Raw genomic sequence first — 18,570 nt, forward strand, 5'->3', positions numbered from 1 at the left:
TCTATTGCTCAAGGGATGGTTCAAATTGTTGAGATGGCTATAGAGGCTTAGTGAGTGTTTGTTTTTTTTAAACATTTAGATAAGCAACTGTTTTGCTTTTGACTTGCTTTCATTTACAGTGGCTTTATTTATTTTTCTTGCTTGACTCGAAATACTGAACGTCGAGAGAGAGAGAGAGAGAGAGAGAGAGAGAGAGAGAGAGAGAGAGAGAGAGAGGTCTCAAAATCTTATGTAAATGATTAGTGTAGTGTAATGTTGTATTTGATATCACAAGTATGTTGCTTAGGATGGATGTGGCAAGGAGATCATTTATATTTATTTATAGTGATGGACAAGATATTGAAGGTATTCTTCTCGATGTTTGGTATAATATAGTCATCATTGTTTACCATAATCTATTTAATTTTCATGGTTGAATTGTAGACCCCTTGTTTTTGGGACGGACAAGCAACAACATCTCTAATGATCGAACTATTAGACATCACATGTGTATTATGGTATAGGAGCTTGTTTTTTATATAGCTTTTGTGTTTTATGTTAATATAAATTATTATTGATTTTTTTGGTAACATGGAATATCTTTATTTTTTTGAACGTAGATTATTGCTAGGTTTGTATGGTCGAGACACTTACAATGCCAGCTTTGGGCTCCTTGAAATTTACCAGCTAATGTTGTAAAAGATTGCGGATCAGCTTCATGTACATGCAATGTTTGTAGACTATGAAAAGCTCGATAAGTTAGATTTTTGGTGTATAGGCACTAGACATCATAGAATTTTTCGATTTGCTGTCTACAAGCCTGTTCAAATGCCAGTCGTCTCAAATATTTCCACCGAATGAGTTTTGTAAGGTTTTATCTTTTTGGTTTTTTCTCGGCATAAATCATGTCTTGCAATAGCTAATGTTATTATCTTAAATATATTTTTTGGACAGATGGAGGCGAGGAGGATAGGATTCCAAGGAGAGATAATCCAGTCGCCCGAAGATTGTTTTAATGCTTGCTGAGGTGTGTAAGATTGTCACCACTATATTGGGTTGGAATGCAAGATGTATATTTATGCCAAGTTTGGTGTGTTCATATTTAGGTTGCCAAGTTGAGGACCATGAGGCCCAAAATGGGCTGCAAATATAGGGCTTATCTCTACTCTCCCCTGAGGACGAGTTCGTGTCTTCAAAGTGTTAAACAAACTTTGAAGGTTTTTTTGTGGAAAATGTGATTAAATGAAAATGCACCTCTCTTAAAGGGGGAAAAAAAAAAGAGACAAGAGGGAAAGGGTTATTTTGAAAAGGGGAGGTAAAAAGGAGGGTGAACTTTGAAGTGAAGGTCTTGCCATGTACGCCCACAAATGAAATCATATCGCCTTCGTTTACTCTCGCCATCTGGGCCAACACTGATTCCAGGTTTCTCCATCAGCTTAAAGAGAGTTTTTTTCCACAGCCTGCGCACAGTGCCCGCGAGTTTTTGCTGCATTTTCCAGCTTCTATTGCCGTGCGAGGTAAAGTTCGGATCTTTTCACACTTCGGAAACTGAGAAAAGAAGAAAGAAAGAGTGCATTCGGCAAGATACCACATCATGAAGAAGTTTTTTCTCTCTCTGCAACACAATGCCAGTTAGGGTTTTGAAGCAGGCAGACATGGAAGGCAAAAGCAGGCTTATCCATCTCAGATAGCCAGAAAATGGCCAGATCGGCCATATCTTGTTCGCCTGGAGAATCCTCTTTCTGTGCTTGATCTTGTCTTTAAATCAGAAGAAGCAACAGGTATGAAGGCTGTGGCCACTCTCTTTCTTTGAAGAAACATCAGGCTCTGAAGACTGTGGCCGCTCTCCTGCTTTGAAGAAGCAATGGAAGCTTTCCTTGCAACGACATCAGGAAGAAATGCTGTGGCCATTTGCCTGCACGATCGGAGATTAGAAGAGCTTCCTCACTCCCAGATTTTGCTATTTGAACTGGTAAGAAGTTATAACCATAGCCTGGGAACTGTATGTGCCATGTAGATCCAACCTAGTCATGTACGGCATCGAATTTAATGTAGCCATGCCTCTTAATCTAGCCATGTATGGCATGCAGCTTACCCTAACCATGCATGGCATGTAAGTTAACCTAGCCATACATGGCATGCAACTCAATCGAACCTAGCCATACATGGCCTGTACTGTAACCTAGCCTGGCCATACACTGCAACCTTTACTTCATATGCTGCAAGATTTACTCAGTTACAGCCTGTCTCCAAGTCAGATGGATTGGTTTCGGTAACACGTTGGTTGAATTTGCAGGAAGCTGAGTCAGAATTGTCGTGAACTCCAAGCAAGCCCACACACAATGGACGGTCATTTCCTGGCAATGCCCTACTTCTGGTGCGTTTGAGGTTCAGTTCACTGTCAAAATGAGGCGCAGAATTGTTGATCCCCGGCGTCAGCAGCGAAGGCGCTTCTGCCGCGGCTACATTGTGCTTCCTGCAGGTTGGCTTTCATCAAATTCTTGACGTTTATTGTTTACACATTGAATTTTTGGGAAGCCAGAAAATATTTTAGAAGAGCCACCGTGCTCCTTCCAGTCACAATCGCAGTTTGTCTTCTAAGGGAGTGCACACACCATCAGTAAGAGTTGGAGTGTTGGGTGATAATGCCATAGGCGGGGGTAGTTCTCCAACAGCATGCCACCTTCCTGCTCTTTTCACAGTAGGATTGCATGCTGTTTTGCCTGTTGCTCTGTCTTCCTGTGGGGCGACGAAAGAATTCAAGCAGCTCATGTGCGGAAAAGGGGACCGTTCTGCTGAAAAACAAGATGGTGGTGTTTCCTGCATACCCAATGATATGGGAGTTGAATTGGGGTTTGGGGAAGGTTGTTGGATGTTAGAGCCTAATATGCTTTGGAATTTACTTAACCGACAAAATCTCCGGAGTCCGTCTAAGTGACTAGCTGAGGCCCCATTTTTTCAAACACTGCTGCAGGTCTTATCGCACTCATGCTTTTGGCCATCTTTGCTCACTACCATCACCCTTGTGTGTCTCCTACAACCGATCAGGTGCACCACTCTACTCTCAACCCTTTTTATCATAGCTTGCATAATGTGTTCCTCTAAAATGATAGAATGCTTGCCAAAGTTTTTCTAAGAACCCAGATACTTGGGTAATGGCAAAAAACAGCATTGCTTTTTTTATTATTTTGGATCAGATTTGTTTGGTGTATCTATGGCCCAGTTTCCACGAATGCTTGAATTAAGAACCGGTTGCAGCTTTGGAGAGAGAAATAATTCAAAGAGGATAAAATGACCCACAATTTGTGTGGTTGCGAGCTCAACACATAAGATTTGCTTGCTGCTCTGTAACAACTGGGCAAACAACCACGCCAAAAACTGCCCTCCTGCAAGAAATTGGCCCTATAAGGAATGATTCCGTGCTCTTAGTGTGTTATTTACTGGCAAGAGCTAAGGAAATAAATTATTCAGCTTGCTGGGTGCTTTTTGTTGCTGTTCTTTATTATGCATGCAGTGTGGGGCTTGAGACGAGCTATTGCAATGGCTGTTGGCTAGCTTCCTGCCGTCCTTTGGTGATCTTAATTAAGTGGTTGTCAGAGGGGTAGGTACGTCGAAACTAGGATGGCGACAACTTATCAGAAAGTCACAACGGCAATAAGCATTTTATTTAAAAAATGTAGCAGTAACACGATAAACTCTGCATGTGAAAGGATTGTGAGAATAGAAAAGGTATATAGCATTAGGGACCCAAAGTCGGTTGATCCTCATGGAAACAAAATACGAGAATGAATTTTGGATGCACAAGTTCATATCTATTACACACGTAGTTCATGTCTTCAAAATTTGGTCTTTCCTTTTTGTCCGTGGCATGTATTTGGTTTGCACTTTGGTTTCTGTTAAGCTTGGAAAATATACCGAACTTTCCATTTGTCTCGGAGTCCAATGTGGACATGATGTACAAGCTTTGGGAATGGGGGATGATCCAGCAGAAGAAAACGGGCACCATGGAATGGGAGTTGGCTTGTGAAGACCTCATTAAGGTTGGGGGAAGGACGGACGTAACTCAGCAAGGGGCTTACACACTTATGATGGACACAACCACATTTAACACAAAACTTGAACCACAAAATTGTAAAAGAGATACGCATAGGCGACACCAGGGTTGGAATGGGTTGGACACCACATTGGGGCTGGAATGGTTGACCCCCACTTGGAAAATTCTATTAATCAAGGAGTATTTTAATTTCTTCTTCTTCTCTTCTCCCTGATTGGAGATGGCCGGATTATCATTCGCATATTACGAATTCATCCACGCCTATAATATATGTCCAACCTTGATGTAGAAAAATCCACACCTATGTGAGTATTGACCCTCCCTGTGATCGCTCATAAACAGCTGAGTCAAAAAAATGCAATAAATTCCATAATCACCCGCAAGTACACGTATGTGCGTACAGTGCCCACAATTCAATTGGTACAAATCAGCCTGTAAAGTTAGTAAATCAGCCGGTACGTATGAAACCAGCAGATACAAATAGGAAGTACAATAGGTACAGTAACGGAACGGGGCATGTACGGTAGTATAACCTTTATTCGGAACCGTATGGACAATTATACGGAAGTGCACGAATACAGAGCGGCATGTGTGCAATTGCACGGGCAGGGACATTCCAGTTCTTGCGTTCGTCAGTCAGAGGAACTTTTACAGGTGAACTATGCTTTGATGTCTCGTATCATTTGGGACAAAGAGCCTACTGTAGTTGAGGAAGCTCTTTCCCAGGGGACTTGTAGGAAAGCCATGCAAGTGGCAGATGGTGACTTGCGGGAGGTGTCTGTTGAGCAACCTCCAAGCTTTGAGGTTCTGGGTTCAGAGGGAGTGGCTTACAGGTTCCGGAAGACCTTGTATGGTCTTCAGCAGGTTCCCAAAACTTGGCATACCAAGGTTACAGTTGATAATCCTCGTGAGCAGGTTGATGCCTCCTTGTATTGGAAGTGGTTTGGTTCATTGATTTGGTTGCTGAATACTAGATTGGACTTGCGTTTCCCAGTGGGGTTGTTGAGCTCATTCATGTAGACGCCTTTGAAGATGGGACGTAGGATTGCGGATCTTGTGGTATCTATAGGGTACGAAGGATCTTCGACTCTTCTATGACACTAGAGGGGGAACGATGGATGGAGTCAGACTCCAAGGTTGGAGTGACTCAGATTGGGGAGGAGATCCAGACATGAGGAGAGCTACATTAGGCTACGGATTTACCTTTGGCTCAGGAGCTATTTCATGGAGTAGCAAGAGGCAGCCAACTATTGCCTTGTCGTCTACAGAGGCAGAGTACCTTGTTGCTTGTGGTGTTGCTTTTGCGAGGTGGTAAGGTTGTAGAGGTTACTTGGCGAGATTGGGTTTCCACTGGTGGAACTCACGGTCATCCAGAGTCACTTTGTTTGTGAGAAGATTTTTGTTGATGACATCTCGGTAGAGTTTTGTTCGACGGAGGACCTCTTCACAAAGTCTCTACCTCAAGCTATGCTCCGGTAGCACTCCAGCTCACTGGGGTTGGTTCCACATCCAGGAGCTAAGAGGGGGTGTTAGTAGTCATCTCCTGTGTGCACAGTGAGGGCCTTTGTTTGGGCGCCTAGAGCTTTTCTCATTTTTTTCATGTTTTTTCATGTTTTCCCTATATTTTTGGTGATCGTGGGGGGTTGTCTATTGTGGCCGACTCACACTGTGTTGGCCCACTGAGTTCTTGTGCTGCCCGACTAAACATGTGTTGGCCAATTGGCTTTTACCTAGTCGTGGACATGTGGGCAGCCTGTTGGTTGTATTTGGGCTGGTCGACTGGTACCATAGGGTGGTATAAATACCACCCTTGCCCCCACCTTCTCATTTGTATCGGATCTTCGTGAGAGTTTATACAACTCACTCTCTACACTTCTGCGTTCTGTTTTCTAGAGTACTTGTCTCATTTTCTACTGTGCGATCCGACATGGTTTGGACCAAAAATATGACTCTTTGGATATTGTTTTGTGGAAATTGACCTTCATATGACTTTTCCACTTTAAGCCTATAAAAGGAGGCATTAGGCTTCCGTAATCATCATCAATCAAAGATCAAGGAGAATCCATATGCCAGAGATTGCAAAGCAACAAGGGCAACATTGGTGGATTAACAAGAGCTTCGTTGCGTGTTTGCAAGTAGAGACCGTAGGATCTTTGGTATGCATCACAAGATGACATCATGATCTAGGTATATTCATTGTATATACTCATGTTTTACAATATACAACAGAGGTGCCAATTGGCATTTGAGCTTAGATTAGCCTAGGGTAGTCCTTAGCTAGAGGTTTTTGCATGCTGAATAAGGGTCCTTGAAATTAGGGTTTGCAGGCCATATTTAGTGTGCATACCTTGAGAGGAAAAATTCACTCTTTTTTCCATTATCAGTGAGGGATACAAATCAAGACTACAAGATGAAAAATGAGGAGGCAAGCCCGCCTATAAATAGGGCATGAGTGGGCTGGCCGACTGGAGGAAAAAAGACATGGCCGACTGGGGACATGAAGCTGGTCGACTGGACATCAATCACCCGACCTGGGAAAAATGCTAGAAAAATATGGAAAAAAGGGGTGGCTAGTCTACAACCAAGGGCCATAAAAAGAAACCAAAAGGGAACTCCAAACATGATCAAAAACTGGGGATGAATGTGATAACATTCCGTCTATGCCTCCTACCCCCATGCTATCCGCCTGCAGTCTCCTCTCCCTCCCTCTTTCTGCATGTGCTTCCCAGTCTCGCCCCGCAATGCCTCCCCTCTTCTCCCCATTGTTCGCTCAGCTTGTGCCCGGCCCTCCCTTAGCGCCCTCTCTCCCCCCCCACCACCCCCCCCGATTTTTCCCTTCGCCAACGCCTCCCCCCTCCCTCCTTCTCTCTTCTCGCCCCTCTAGCGCTGCCCCCTCCTCTCTCTCGTTGCTTGCCTTCATACCTCCTTTGAGCAGTTTCAAGCCCCAGAACCTCTGCCTTGTGGAGGGCTCGTAAACCGCTCTTCTTGGTCCAAGACCATAGGCACAAGCTCCTCCCACGTGATGATGTTGAGCCTCCCACTGGTGATCAAAGAGGAATAGAAAGTTGAATATTGCAAGGTCAGATGAGACAGCAAAGTGATGGCCATATCCTTTGAAGATGTTTCCTTCCCAGCTTGAAGAACCTCCTGTTGAAGAGCTTGGAGTTTGTTTATTCGCTCCTGCATCGTCGAAGACTGCAAGATTCATCACTCGCATTTGCACTTCCAAGGAAATCCGCTTCATGGGTGATACCTTGTTATACAGAGAAGCCAAGTGTTGTCGAATCCCTCGGGCCAACATCATGTGTTTGATATGATTAATCACCTGGGGCGTGCAATTAAGGAAGATGAAAGAACGCACACGGGCATTGACATGATCCCATAACTGTGCATGAGCCTCCCATTCTTTTCTAGTAGAGGGTAAAAGCTCCCTGTCCTCCAACCTTGGCCGTGGAACACCAACCACAATGAAATCAGCCTAGTCATAAGACTCCAAGAGAGACTCCATCATTACGTTCCAGATACCATAGTTGATCTCGTGCAACTGTCAATCCATTGGGAATGTGGGGAGAGTAGGGATCTTCACATGCTTCTCAGCCATCTCAAGCAAAGTTGCCATCTCAAAAGTTCACAAGGTCTTGTGAAGGGAGGGCGGGTGGGGAAAAAAATGAAGAAGAGGCCGCAAACACTATGCAAGGTGGTTGTCCAACGGTGATGGCCGCCTTCTACCCGTTCTCCAAGTCCCAAACAGCCCAAGAAATCTCCAATCAACACCAAAAAACAGCAAATCCTCAAGCTCCCACTGTCTCCACGCTTCAAGCCACATGGGGCTATGATACCATGTCGGAATGCACATCGGAAAATGAGACAACTGTTGTGAGAAAGAAAACATAGAAGTGTAGAGAGAGAGAGAAGCTGAATAAACTTTGCTATATACACAAGATACGGTGCAATGTGGAAGTGGGGGACAATGGTGGTATTTATACCACCCCATGGTGGGGGTGGTATAAACTCTGCTATATACACAAGATACGGTACAATGTGGAAGTGGGGGACAAGGGTGGTATTTATACCACCCCATGGTGCTTGTCGACCAGCCGAAAAACAGCTGACAGCAGCAAACATGTCCACGACTGGGTAGAAGACCAGTTGGCCAGCACATATGGAGTTGGTCAGGCTAGAAACGAAGTCAGCTAGTACAGAGGCAGTTGGCCTACAACAACAGTCCCTCTTGGATTCATCTAGGTATATATATACCATTATGATTGGAGAGGATTGCGTGGGCTTCCTCAATGTTTATGCCTCGAACATCACAATAGGTAGAGCCATCTTTTGGAGCACAGTTCGTCTGGCTGTTCCTCATGCTGACTTTTGGTGCATGGGTGGAGACTTTAACATGATTGAGTCAGCCGAGGTCAGACTCGAAGGAGGCACGGCTACAGTCTTAGGCGTAGAGTACTTTGCATGGGAGGAGTTGATCTTGGCACTCAGGAGATAGGACCTTGGCATCTCCTAGAGTTTGGGCGTAGCCTTGGGAGTCTGTGCTTCTTGTGGTCCGATAGGAGGAGCATCGGTCCCAACCTCTCGTGACTTGATAGGTTTTATGTGGATGAGTGGGCTTGCGATCGCGGGGGCAGGATCGTCATCTTGGTGGGCACCACTTTTTTTGATCACGCTCCGATTATTTTGTCCTTAGAGGACCCCTGGAGGGAGGACATGCATGCGAGCACTAGGATTTCGGATAGCCTCATACATGACCCTAAGATCTGCAAATAGGTTATAGAGCAGATATGGGCGGGACTGGATTTTATTTCAGGCTTTGTTGCGTGCACCTTGGATGTGGGCCTTGGTGAGATCTGCAGATTTTTTCTTGGGAGGCAGCATAGAAGCAGATTGGAGGGATTTCGTGAGTAGGAGAGGAGCTTGAGGAGGGGTCTTGCTTTTGTCTAGCGGCTTCAGGATAGTTTCCCTGATGGCCTGTGGATTGCGAGTCAGCTTGTTGTGGCGCGCATGGAGATCAGATCCATCGAGGAGAGGAGGGTGGAGTACAGGTACCATGCTAGAGCTTCCTTTTAGACCCAGGCCGGCGATAGAGTCACGGGGGACTTCTTTGAGATAGCAGGTCTCCGTAGGTGGAGAGATGCTATTCGCAGGTTGCGTGGCTAGGATGGAGCTATTGTTTCTGACCCCTTCATGTGAGAGCCATCGCCACTCATTTTTCCCGCTCTCTCCTTGTGTTCCATTATTCCCACAGGTGATGGATGCATGTGAGGGTTTGGTAGCACACGAGAGAGGTGGTTCCCCCTCGCTCTATGGTCCCTTCTTATTGACTCCCTTCACAACAGAGGAGTTGGCAAAGGCATTGACGGTGCTCGCTAGGGAAAAATGCCCGGGGGCAGACGGGCTTCCAATTTCCTTCTTTCTTTGCCACTGGGATCTTATGGAAGGTTGCCTTTGAGCAGCCTTCAATGAGATTATGATTATAGGTGCCATCATGCCAGAGAGGCTTTCAGAGGGTTTGATACACTTGATTCCTAAGGAAGGTGGTGACATATTGGAGATCCGGTAGGGAGACCCATCACCCTTCTTGGGACTGCCTACAAGATCTTGGCCAAGGCCATCAGCTGGAGACTCCAGCCTTTCCTTCCAGACTTGATCCATGACACTCAGATAGGTTTTGTTCAGGATCGGAGCATCCTAGGACCTAGACAACATCTTCACCTTTTGGGAGGTGACAGCTTCGGCCAGGATGCGGCAGTAGAACCTCATAGTGCTACTCCTAGACTTTGAGAAAGCTTATGATAGGGTTGATTGGAGCTTTCTGGAGGGCACAATGCACCGGATGGGGTTCCCCGTGGAGCGGATCCGTGGTGTTTCAGGACTTGACTCAGCCTCTCATAGTTAGGTTCTCATTCAGGAAGCCCAAGGTGACAGATTCCCCCTTTCTCGCTCGGTCTGGCAGGGCTGTTCACTCGCACCTTACCTTTTTCTATTCGTCACCGAGGTCATGAGCAATTTTCTCTCAGCTCATTGCGTCTCCCCCTCTGTACTCAGGAGGAGCTGTTGGACTTCGAGTTTGTAGATGACACATACCTATCAGGAGATGTGGGGAGTCTCCAGAGATTCCTTAAGCGATTGAGATCTTTTGTGGCACAGATCAACTGGCACAAGTCGTGTGGTTTTTGGGTAGGCTCTGCGCCCACCTCGACTTGGCACCCAGTTGAGGCTTTCCAGTGGATCCCGAGGGGCACTCCAATCCGCTATTTGGGATGCCAGGTTGACATCGATCTCTCTCTAGAGTAGTAGCTCACTCCTCTTCTTCTGAGCATTCGGAAGAAGCTTTTGTACTGGAGCTCTACGAGGCTCTCCTTGGCTGGTTGAGTGGTCGTGGTGAACCAGGTCCTTGCCACCATGTGGTACATTACTTCTTGTTGGGTCTTCTCCCAAGCATACATTGGTCAGGCACCACGGTTGATCCGAAACTTTGTGGGCCGAGATGATGGGAGGCCTGCTTGGACCAAGGTGGCTTGGAGAGTGATCATTCAGCCACGACGCAGAGGGGGCCTAGGCATCATTGACCTTGCCATTCAGAGCTTGCTTGGACCAAGGTGGCTTGGAGAGTGATCATTCAGCCACCACGACGCAAAGGGGGCCTAGGCATCATTGACCTTGCCATTCAGAGCCGCGCCCTGTTGGGCAAGTTGATTGTTAGAGGACTCCTTCCAGGTGGTGAGCCTTGTGAGGACTTCCTCTTGGCCCGGATTTCAGCCCGTACCCTGAGCCTAGGGGCATGTCACGACCTTGTGTATTTCTCTGGACAGTATGCAGGTGTGCACGGGGACATGGTGGACAGTGTGAATGGCATCAGTTTGGAGTTAAAAAGGAAACCCATGTGTGGACAACCCCAAGTGTGAAGGGGACAAAGAGAATTTAATTTAAAAGGTTTTATAACCTTTGGTGGCCCAAAAGCTAATTTGGGAGGTTACTCCGCTTTTGGGAGAGACACGCTTTTCTCTCTCATGCTTTTTTGGGAGGCGCCAGCTGCATCTTTAGGGGTATGCTTTTTCGAGAAAGACTGGCGGGCTGGTTGGTTTGATCCCATACATTTTCTTTTTGTGTGCTTGTTGGTGGTGTTACAGAGGCCATCACCCAGCAACTCACAACGTGTATGTACATGTATACACACGTGTATACACGTGTATATACATATATATGTACACGTGTGTGTGTGTGTGTGTGTGTGTGTGTGTGTGTATTACACCCACTATTGGGCACTGATGACATTAGTGGGGATGTCGTAGTATCTAGTCCATACTATGCATAATGGAGTTGATAGTTATATAGTCTTGTGGGTTGACTACCATGAGTATATAACATGCACGTTCCTAAAAGGTGAATTTGGGCATGTTCTTGGATTCAGCTAGGTATATATATTCACATATACATGGGCACTCAGATTGCTACTATAAAAGGATCGACTAAAAGAAAAACAAAAAAAAGGTTGAAAAATGTGTTTTTTCTCGGTGGCATAAGTAGTGGGTGACACATGATTGTCCTTGGCTGTCCCAGCATTATGCATAACTTTCAGTCCATGACGTCCATCACTTTTCCCCACATACATTTCCATCATGTTTGCCACTCTCTTGCATGTACATCTCTTTGTTTTTGTGACCCATGTGGGGTAGAGGCTTGTTTGTGAAGTCTCATCCTTGTGTCCATAAGACATGATCCTGCGAGAACATCATTACTTGTCTCCAGACGCGGGAGTTCTTTGACACAAAGTTCACCCGTTTTTCCTTTGACCACATCTCCTTATGAGATAGTTGAGAGTCTTTCGAGGGTTCACACCCACACCCGCTTCCTTGGCCATAGAGTCCATAGTGTGTGCAATCATAGACTCGATCTTTGTGGCCACCATAACCTTATGAACCTGCGGGTTCTCATAAAGCATCTTCAGCTCTTCGTCCTTGGCATACAATGCCTCTTTATGCATTCCATCTTGGCCTCCAACACATTTGGGTCATTTTCATGCATCTCTTGTTTGCTTTGAGAGTGCTGTCCCAGATGTGTTTGCTTCACCACAAATGTCTGTTACCCAAAACATAAGAAGCATGTGTACCACTTGGCTGGCCATGTGAACTAGGCCCTTGTCCACTTTGTGCATGGCTGTCCATAGTGTATGATGGTTGTTCACACGGAATGGTCGTTTTCCCATTGAGAAGAGGGAAACAACCGTGCTTTTATACCTTAAGGCAAATGCATACTTATGGTAGTGTTAGGTATGAACATGAGCTTAACCAAGGGGACTTTTCCTATGTGGTTTTTCCCTTTAGATATCCGGTGTGAAAGGACACTTTATCATACCCTTTGTACTTGGATATTATATTGGATGTTAAAGTGTGCCAGGGTTGACTTGCACATTCACCCTCCACACATTCTCTGTGTACTCTTGGTGTCTCTATCTTTGTGCATCTCTGCAAGTTATGTGTACTGCTGCACTGTAGAAAACCCTAACCCTAATACTTGAGCCCTCTATGTGTGAGCCCAACATTTGGTATCAGAGCTCTCACCTGTTGCCTCCTCTACTTACTGTTACTTGCAAGCTTGTCGTCCTCGCGTGCACCGCCTTGCACAAGACCGCGCCCTGCACATCACCCTTGTAACGCGCGGAAGCTCTGGGTAGTCTTCTTTCAGCCCTAAACACTCTTGAAGACCTCCTGATGCAAAAACGCACCATGATGCAAAAACGCAGGTAGAGAGAGAGAGTGAGAAGTGCTGGAAATTCAGTATATACTATGTACAAAAAAGGTACAAATCTGTACAGCCATGGGCTGCCTTCATAAAAAGGTTCTTATCCCTAGAATCTGTCCCCTATGGGACCTCCTATGATCCAATCCCCTAGTGGGAGAGAATCACTAAAATGAGGAGCACTTGGTGGCTTTTATAGTGTTCTTGGACATTGTGTAAGCTGGCCGACTGCTGGTCGGCCAGTTCCAAAAGCATTTAATGCTTTTCCTTTTAACGCAGCCGCCTGGTCTTGTTCATGATGCGCAGCCTGCTGCCTTTGTCCCCTGGTTCAGCCGACACCTCCTACAGCCAGCCGACTTCTTCCTCTTGATCAAGGTTTGCTCCAAGTCCTGCTCCATCATCTTCTACTGGTTCATGTTCTTTATCTGCTTGCCCCTTCTGGATTTAGTCGGGAGAAAGTCCATGGCATTGCTGATGCACATGACATCCCCCTCTGCTAAACTTGATGACGGGAATCCAACCTGCTCTTGGATGACTGTCATCATCCCAATCCTGTTCCGAAGTCCCTCTGTCATCTTCCATCCCTGGCAAACCTTTTTCTTTGAAAATCCGGTCTGATTCTCCTAACCACTCTGTCTCTAATGAAGATCTATGCATCTGGTCTTCCTCTAGTCCACAATCCATTCCTGCCCTGGCTCTGAACACCGTCTTGGTCTTCGTTCCTGGAACTGAGTCTGGCACTCTCACATCACCCTTGGAGGATCAACCTCCCTTGGGACCGTTCCCTTAGAACCCATCTGGCTCACGGAACTGCCATCCCCATCTGGCACTGTGGAACACCACCAACAAACCTCCTGGGAGTTCTTCCCGATCTGTGTTCTTGCTTTGGGCTTCGAATCCGTGTACTTTCCTGTACCTTGGACCTGTACACCATCATATGGGACTGAATCAGTGTTTAGCTTGGCTGAGCCTGATGCTCTGATACCAATGTAACGCGCGGAAGCTCTGGGTAGTCTTCTTTCAGCCCTAAACACTCTTGAAGACCTCCTGATGCAAAAACGCACCATGATGCAAAAACGCAGGTAGAGAGAGAGAGTGAGAAGTGCTGGAAATTCAGTATATACTATGTACAAAAAAGGTACAAATCTGTACAGCCATGGGCTGCCTTCATAAAAAGGTTCTTATCCCTAGAATCTGTCCCCTATGGGACCTCCTATGATCCAATCCCCTAGTGGGAGAGAATCACTAAAATGAGGAGCACTTGGTGGCTTTTATAGTGTTCTTGGACATTGTGTAAGCTGGCCGACTGCTGGTCGGCCAGTTCCAAAAGCATTTAATGCTTTTCCTTTTAACGCAGCCGCCTGGTCTTGTTCATGATGCGCAGCCTGCTGCCTTTGTCCCCTGGTTCAGCCGACACCTCCTACAGCCAGCCGACTTCTTCCTCTTGATCAAGGTTTGCTCCAAGTCCTGCTCCATCATCTTCTACTGGTTCATGTTCTTTATCTGCTTGCCCCTTCTGGATTTAGTCGGGAGAAAGTCCATGGCATTGCTGATGCACACGACAACCCTTCTGTGTGCCCAGATTGTTCGTGCTGTCCGTCTGCTGTTTGTGTGGGCAGCACTAGTGCCCACAACTCCACCGCTGCCCAGCTTGGCTGGTGTGTGTGGGGTGGGGGGGGGGACATTGGGCTGTGCTGCCCACTCTTCAGTGAGTACAGTGCAAGCTGTGGTTGTCATGTGCACGCCCGTGCCATGGCTAAACCTCAGCATGAACATCATCAATCCTTGATTAAGTCAGCATTTAGGGCATCATCAATAGTAGCAACATTACTATCAGCATCAGAAGGCTTCCGCGCATGCAACATTGGTATCAGAGCATTTAGGGCCTATGCTCAACCCACTATGCATAGTCCCAAGGAAGGTGCACAGTTCCAGCAGAAGAATGCAGCGGGGTAGTAGATGGAGTGGTCTGCAAAACAGGGGAAGCTAGAGGAAGCGTTCCCTGAGGGTATGTACGCATAACCAGTACATCAGTAAGCTCTCAAATCAGTTCCAAAGGCCTAGCAACAGGCATGATCAGTTCTGGCAGGTGACCCACCGCTGTGTGAAGGGTAAGGGATAGCAGGCATGGGGACAACAATGGAACAGATGCTCAGCTCTTCGACAAGACTTGGAAGTGGAGATGAGAAGGGGAAGGTGTTCAGACAAAATATCATGGGCGTGCACGTGACAATGGTTGCATTTTTGCACAATTAGTCCAACGGTTGAGATATTTGCATGTCTCCTTGGTGTTGTTTCAACTTTTTGCCGGTTCTGTGTGATCACACACAGCAGTAAATGCCCTTTATACAGGTCCTATTGTGAGCATTCAAAGGGAAGGAAAGAAGGCTGTGTCAATTGAGAGCTTTGGGATGTTTGGAGTCTAGGCCCTAGGATGTATGAGCATGGTTAAATAATAGAGGATTTGGACACGAGTATATTAACTCATCATGACTGCCTGAGCAGCGAAATTAAAGCTCTGCAGATAGAGACGAAGTGAAAATATGGAAATGGGAAGTGAGAAAGTTTGGGGATCAGGATCAATATCTGTGATGACAGAGGTGGCTGCAAGCTGCACTGGTTGGCTGCCTACAGGTGACTAACCTGCAAAAATTGTTTACTAAGGATCAGGGCATATGTTGGCCGCTCTACGAGTGTTGAGTATGGCGCTATGGAGAGTAGGGGACCACTTTTACAGGCCCCAGCCAGGAATGGTGGTTTTTAGTTAAGGTGAATGGGTGCGACATGATGGACAGATGGTTAAGAACATTAAATTGTAAGGCTCTTTGGTGTTTGCCTGCCAGATGATATGCCCATGGATTTTGTGTAGTGGTTTGGAGAGAAAGCTCAAGGTTAAAATGGGGTGGTTACTAATGGCAGATAGAAAAACTTTGCTATTGTTTGTGCGTAACTGTGTATTAAACATTTTGTTGTTTTGATAAATCCAAAGTATATGGAATTTTGATCAACATATTGTTGCAGCAAGTGTTCTCAATCATATTTTGGTTGAAGAGTCTATCTTCTTGCTGTAGGATGGAAAGATCAATGCATCTGCAAATTCTGACGAGCCTGGTTTTGTAAACGATACAATTCTTTGGTGTTTGGATATTTCAGTTCCTACATCATCCTATGCTGCATGTATCCTGTTGTGACATTCTCACTTTATCTGTTTTCTTTTGGGTAGTGGTTATGAATCCCATCCTTATGCTTCAAGCAGAAGTCCTTTGAAAAACCTAAGGGGATATTTTCTCGTTACAGAAGATTTCGTCAAGCGATTACATTACACAAGGATGTGTGTCCAAATGCAGCTGAGGCACTAGATCTACTGCCTGACCAATTCCACTGCTTCTGATATCTCTCTTCTGCTATGGCCATCAAATCTGAACCTACGTTGTGTGGCATCTGAAATCTGGGAATATCCTTCAGACGCCCATTAGCAGAACCTAACGGGGCCCATCTTGTATGATCTGTCTAAGGTCATTGCAAAATATAAAAGCACATACGATACAACACACACGATATGGCTATGAGTGGATAGCGTTAGAGTCCTACCTTATGATACACTAAAAGGAGGGTCTATATATATATATATATGTATAAAAGGACAAACATCATATCAATACTTTTTAGCATTTAGCAGTTTAACTCTGAGCCAACACAAATGCTTTTTCTTATGTGTTTGTCGCTAGAATTTATCGAGGAGGAGAGGTTGCAGGAATATGTTTTGGTATTTTCAATTTGAGATGTCAGTAACTCCTTCCTTGATTGTTGATGCAGCTTCTCACTGCGAATTCAGGTGGTCAGGATAGTGCAGAAGCAATGAACTTGACAGAAGAAATGCTTAGTGCAGGTTCTTTTACTCGGCAGCTGGGGGACCAGTTGACATTGGCAAAAGCGTATGTGGTGATGGCAAAAGAAGATAACAATCTTGAATTTGCATGGGAGCTGAGTGTACAAATTCGTGCATGTCAAGAACTTCTTTCAAAGTCAGCAACTCAAGGATATCCTCTGACCCTAGAAGAAGCTGAACCAGTAATGCGGGAGCTCTCGCTCTTACTCTATCAGGCTAAGGAGCATCATTACGACAGTGCCACAATGATCATGAAGCTTAAAGCTCAAATCCAAGCTTTCGAGGAGAAGGTTAATGCAGCCACTGTACAGAGCACGACCTTTGGCCAGCTTGCAGCTGAGGCTGTTCCAAAGGGTTTGTACTGCTTAGGAAGCAGGCTGACAATGGAATGGGCAACAGATCCGGATCTTCGGAACCTTGTTGCAAGGCAAAAACACTCTGATAAGCTGACGGACAACCGTCTATATCACTTCTGCATTTTTTCGGATAATGTCTTGGCGACGTCTGTGGTAGTGAACTCCACTGTTTGTAATGCAGATCACCCAGAGCAGCTTGTCTTTCACCTGGTCACCGACAAAGTGAACTTTGGGGCCATGCAGGCATGGTTTGGAATGAACGAGTACAAGGGGGCAAGCGTTGAAGTGCAAGATATTGATAGCTTTACATGGCTTAATGCTTCCTACGTGCCTGTGCTTAAGCAGTTACAGGATGCAGAGACTCAGAGTTACTATTTTAAGGGGACTCAGGATCCTAAAAGTCCAGTAAAGTTCCGGAACCCAAAGTACTTGTCAATGCTGAATCACCTTCGTTTCTACATCCCCGAGGTCTATCCTGCATTGAAAAAGGTGGTTTTTCTTGATGATGATGTGGTTGTCCACAAGGATTTGACGGGATTATTTTCAGTAAATCTCAATGGGAATGTTAATGGGGCTGTGGAGACATGTCTGGAGACATTCCACAGATACCATAAGTACCTTAATTTCTCTCACCCAAAGATTCGGGCGAGCTTTGACCCTGATGCTTGTGGCTGGGCATTTGGGATGAACATTTTCGACCTTGTGGCTTGGAGGAAGGCCAATGTTACGAGCAGATATCACTACTGGCAAGAGCAGAATGTGGATAGAACACTGTGGAAACTTGGCACATTGCCGCCTGGCCTTCTAACATTCTATGGCTTGACAGAGCCTTTGGACCGTGAATGGCATATATTGGGCTTGGGTTATGATCCTAACGTTGATCCACAAGTGATTGAGGTAGGGGCAGTAGTGCACTACAATGGAAACATGAAGCCATGGTTGAAGCTAGCCATGAGTAGGTACAAGCCCATCTGGGAGAAATATGTGAACTTCTCTCATTCCCTTCTGCAGCAATGCAATGTCCATTAATCTCAAGGCTGTATCCATTTGTTTGCTATGGTAGCAGGTGCATTCATTTTTTCAATGGGCTTGCTGTATGGAAATTTTGTAGGCCAACTTGGGCAAACCTTGAGTGTATAATTTGTCCTTGTCTACCAGGACGTGGTAGGGCCAAAAGTGTAGCTCCTTTTTGTGAAGGTGCTGCCATTGTAAAGTATTCTGTCACTGTATGCATGAATGCTGAAGCTTCAGTTCGGCACTGCTCATCAAAAAAGATACATCACCCAGCGGTTAAACCTTCAGCTTAACAAGCTTCCTAAAGATTGTCTTGGCAGCTTCCTTTCTAATGGGAGCACCAGTGTTACTGGCCAGCTTACATGCTTGCAAGATGATCCCTTTGACTTGTTCTGGATTGAGAGAAGGGGTTGTACTCATACCGTAGTGTGCTACCAGATTTCTGCATCTCCAGATCTCAGATATAATAAAGGCTCTAATTGAATGCCAAACCATATACATAGCTGGGTTCATTCCTCCTTTGCAGCCAG

General features: G+C 45.7%; 1 protein-coding gene across 1 annotated transcript; it reads left to right on the top strand.

Moving 5' to 3' along the window:
- Positions 1-1,272: 1,272 nt before the first annotated feature.
- LOC147621935 (hexosyltransferase GAUT11-like) lies at positions 1,273-18,066 on the top strand. The gene is made up of 4 exons (XM_086822944.1): positions 1,273-1,951; positions 2,276-2,461; positions 2,954-3,027; positions 16,598-18,066. The coding sequence occupies exons 2-4, from the start codon at positions 2,386-2,388 to the stop codon at positions 18,053-18,055; spliced, it is 1,608 nt and encodes a 535-aa protein (XP_086679070.1). The 5' UTR covers positions 1,273-1,951; positions 2,276-2,385; the 3' UTR covers positions 18,056-18,066.
- Positions 18,067-18,570: the final 504 nt, after the last annotated feature.

Source organism: Cibotium barometz, chromosome 29 (assembly GCF_041138505.1).
Source record: "Cibotium barometz isolate CiBa-2024 chromosome 29, ASM4113850v1, whole genome shotgun sequence".
In the NCBI taxonomy this organism is placed as follows: Eukaryota; Viridiplantae; Streptophyta; class Polypodiopsida; order Cyatheales; family Cibotiaceae; genus Cibotium; species Cibotium barometz.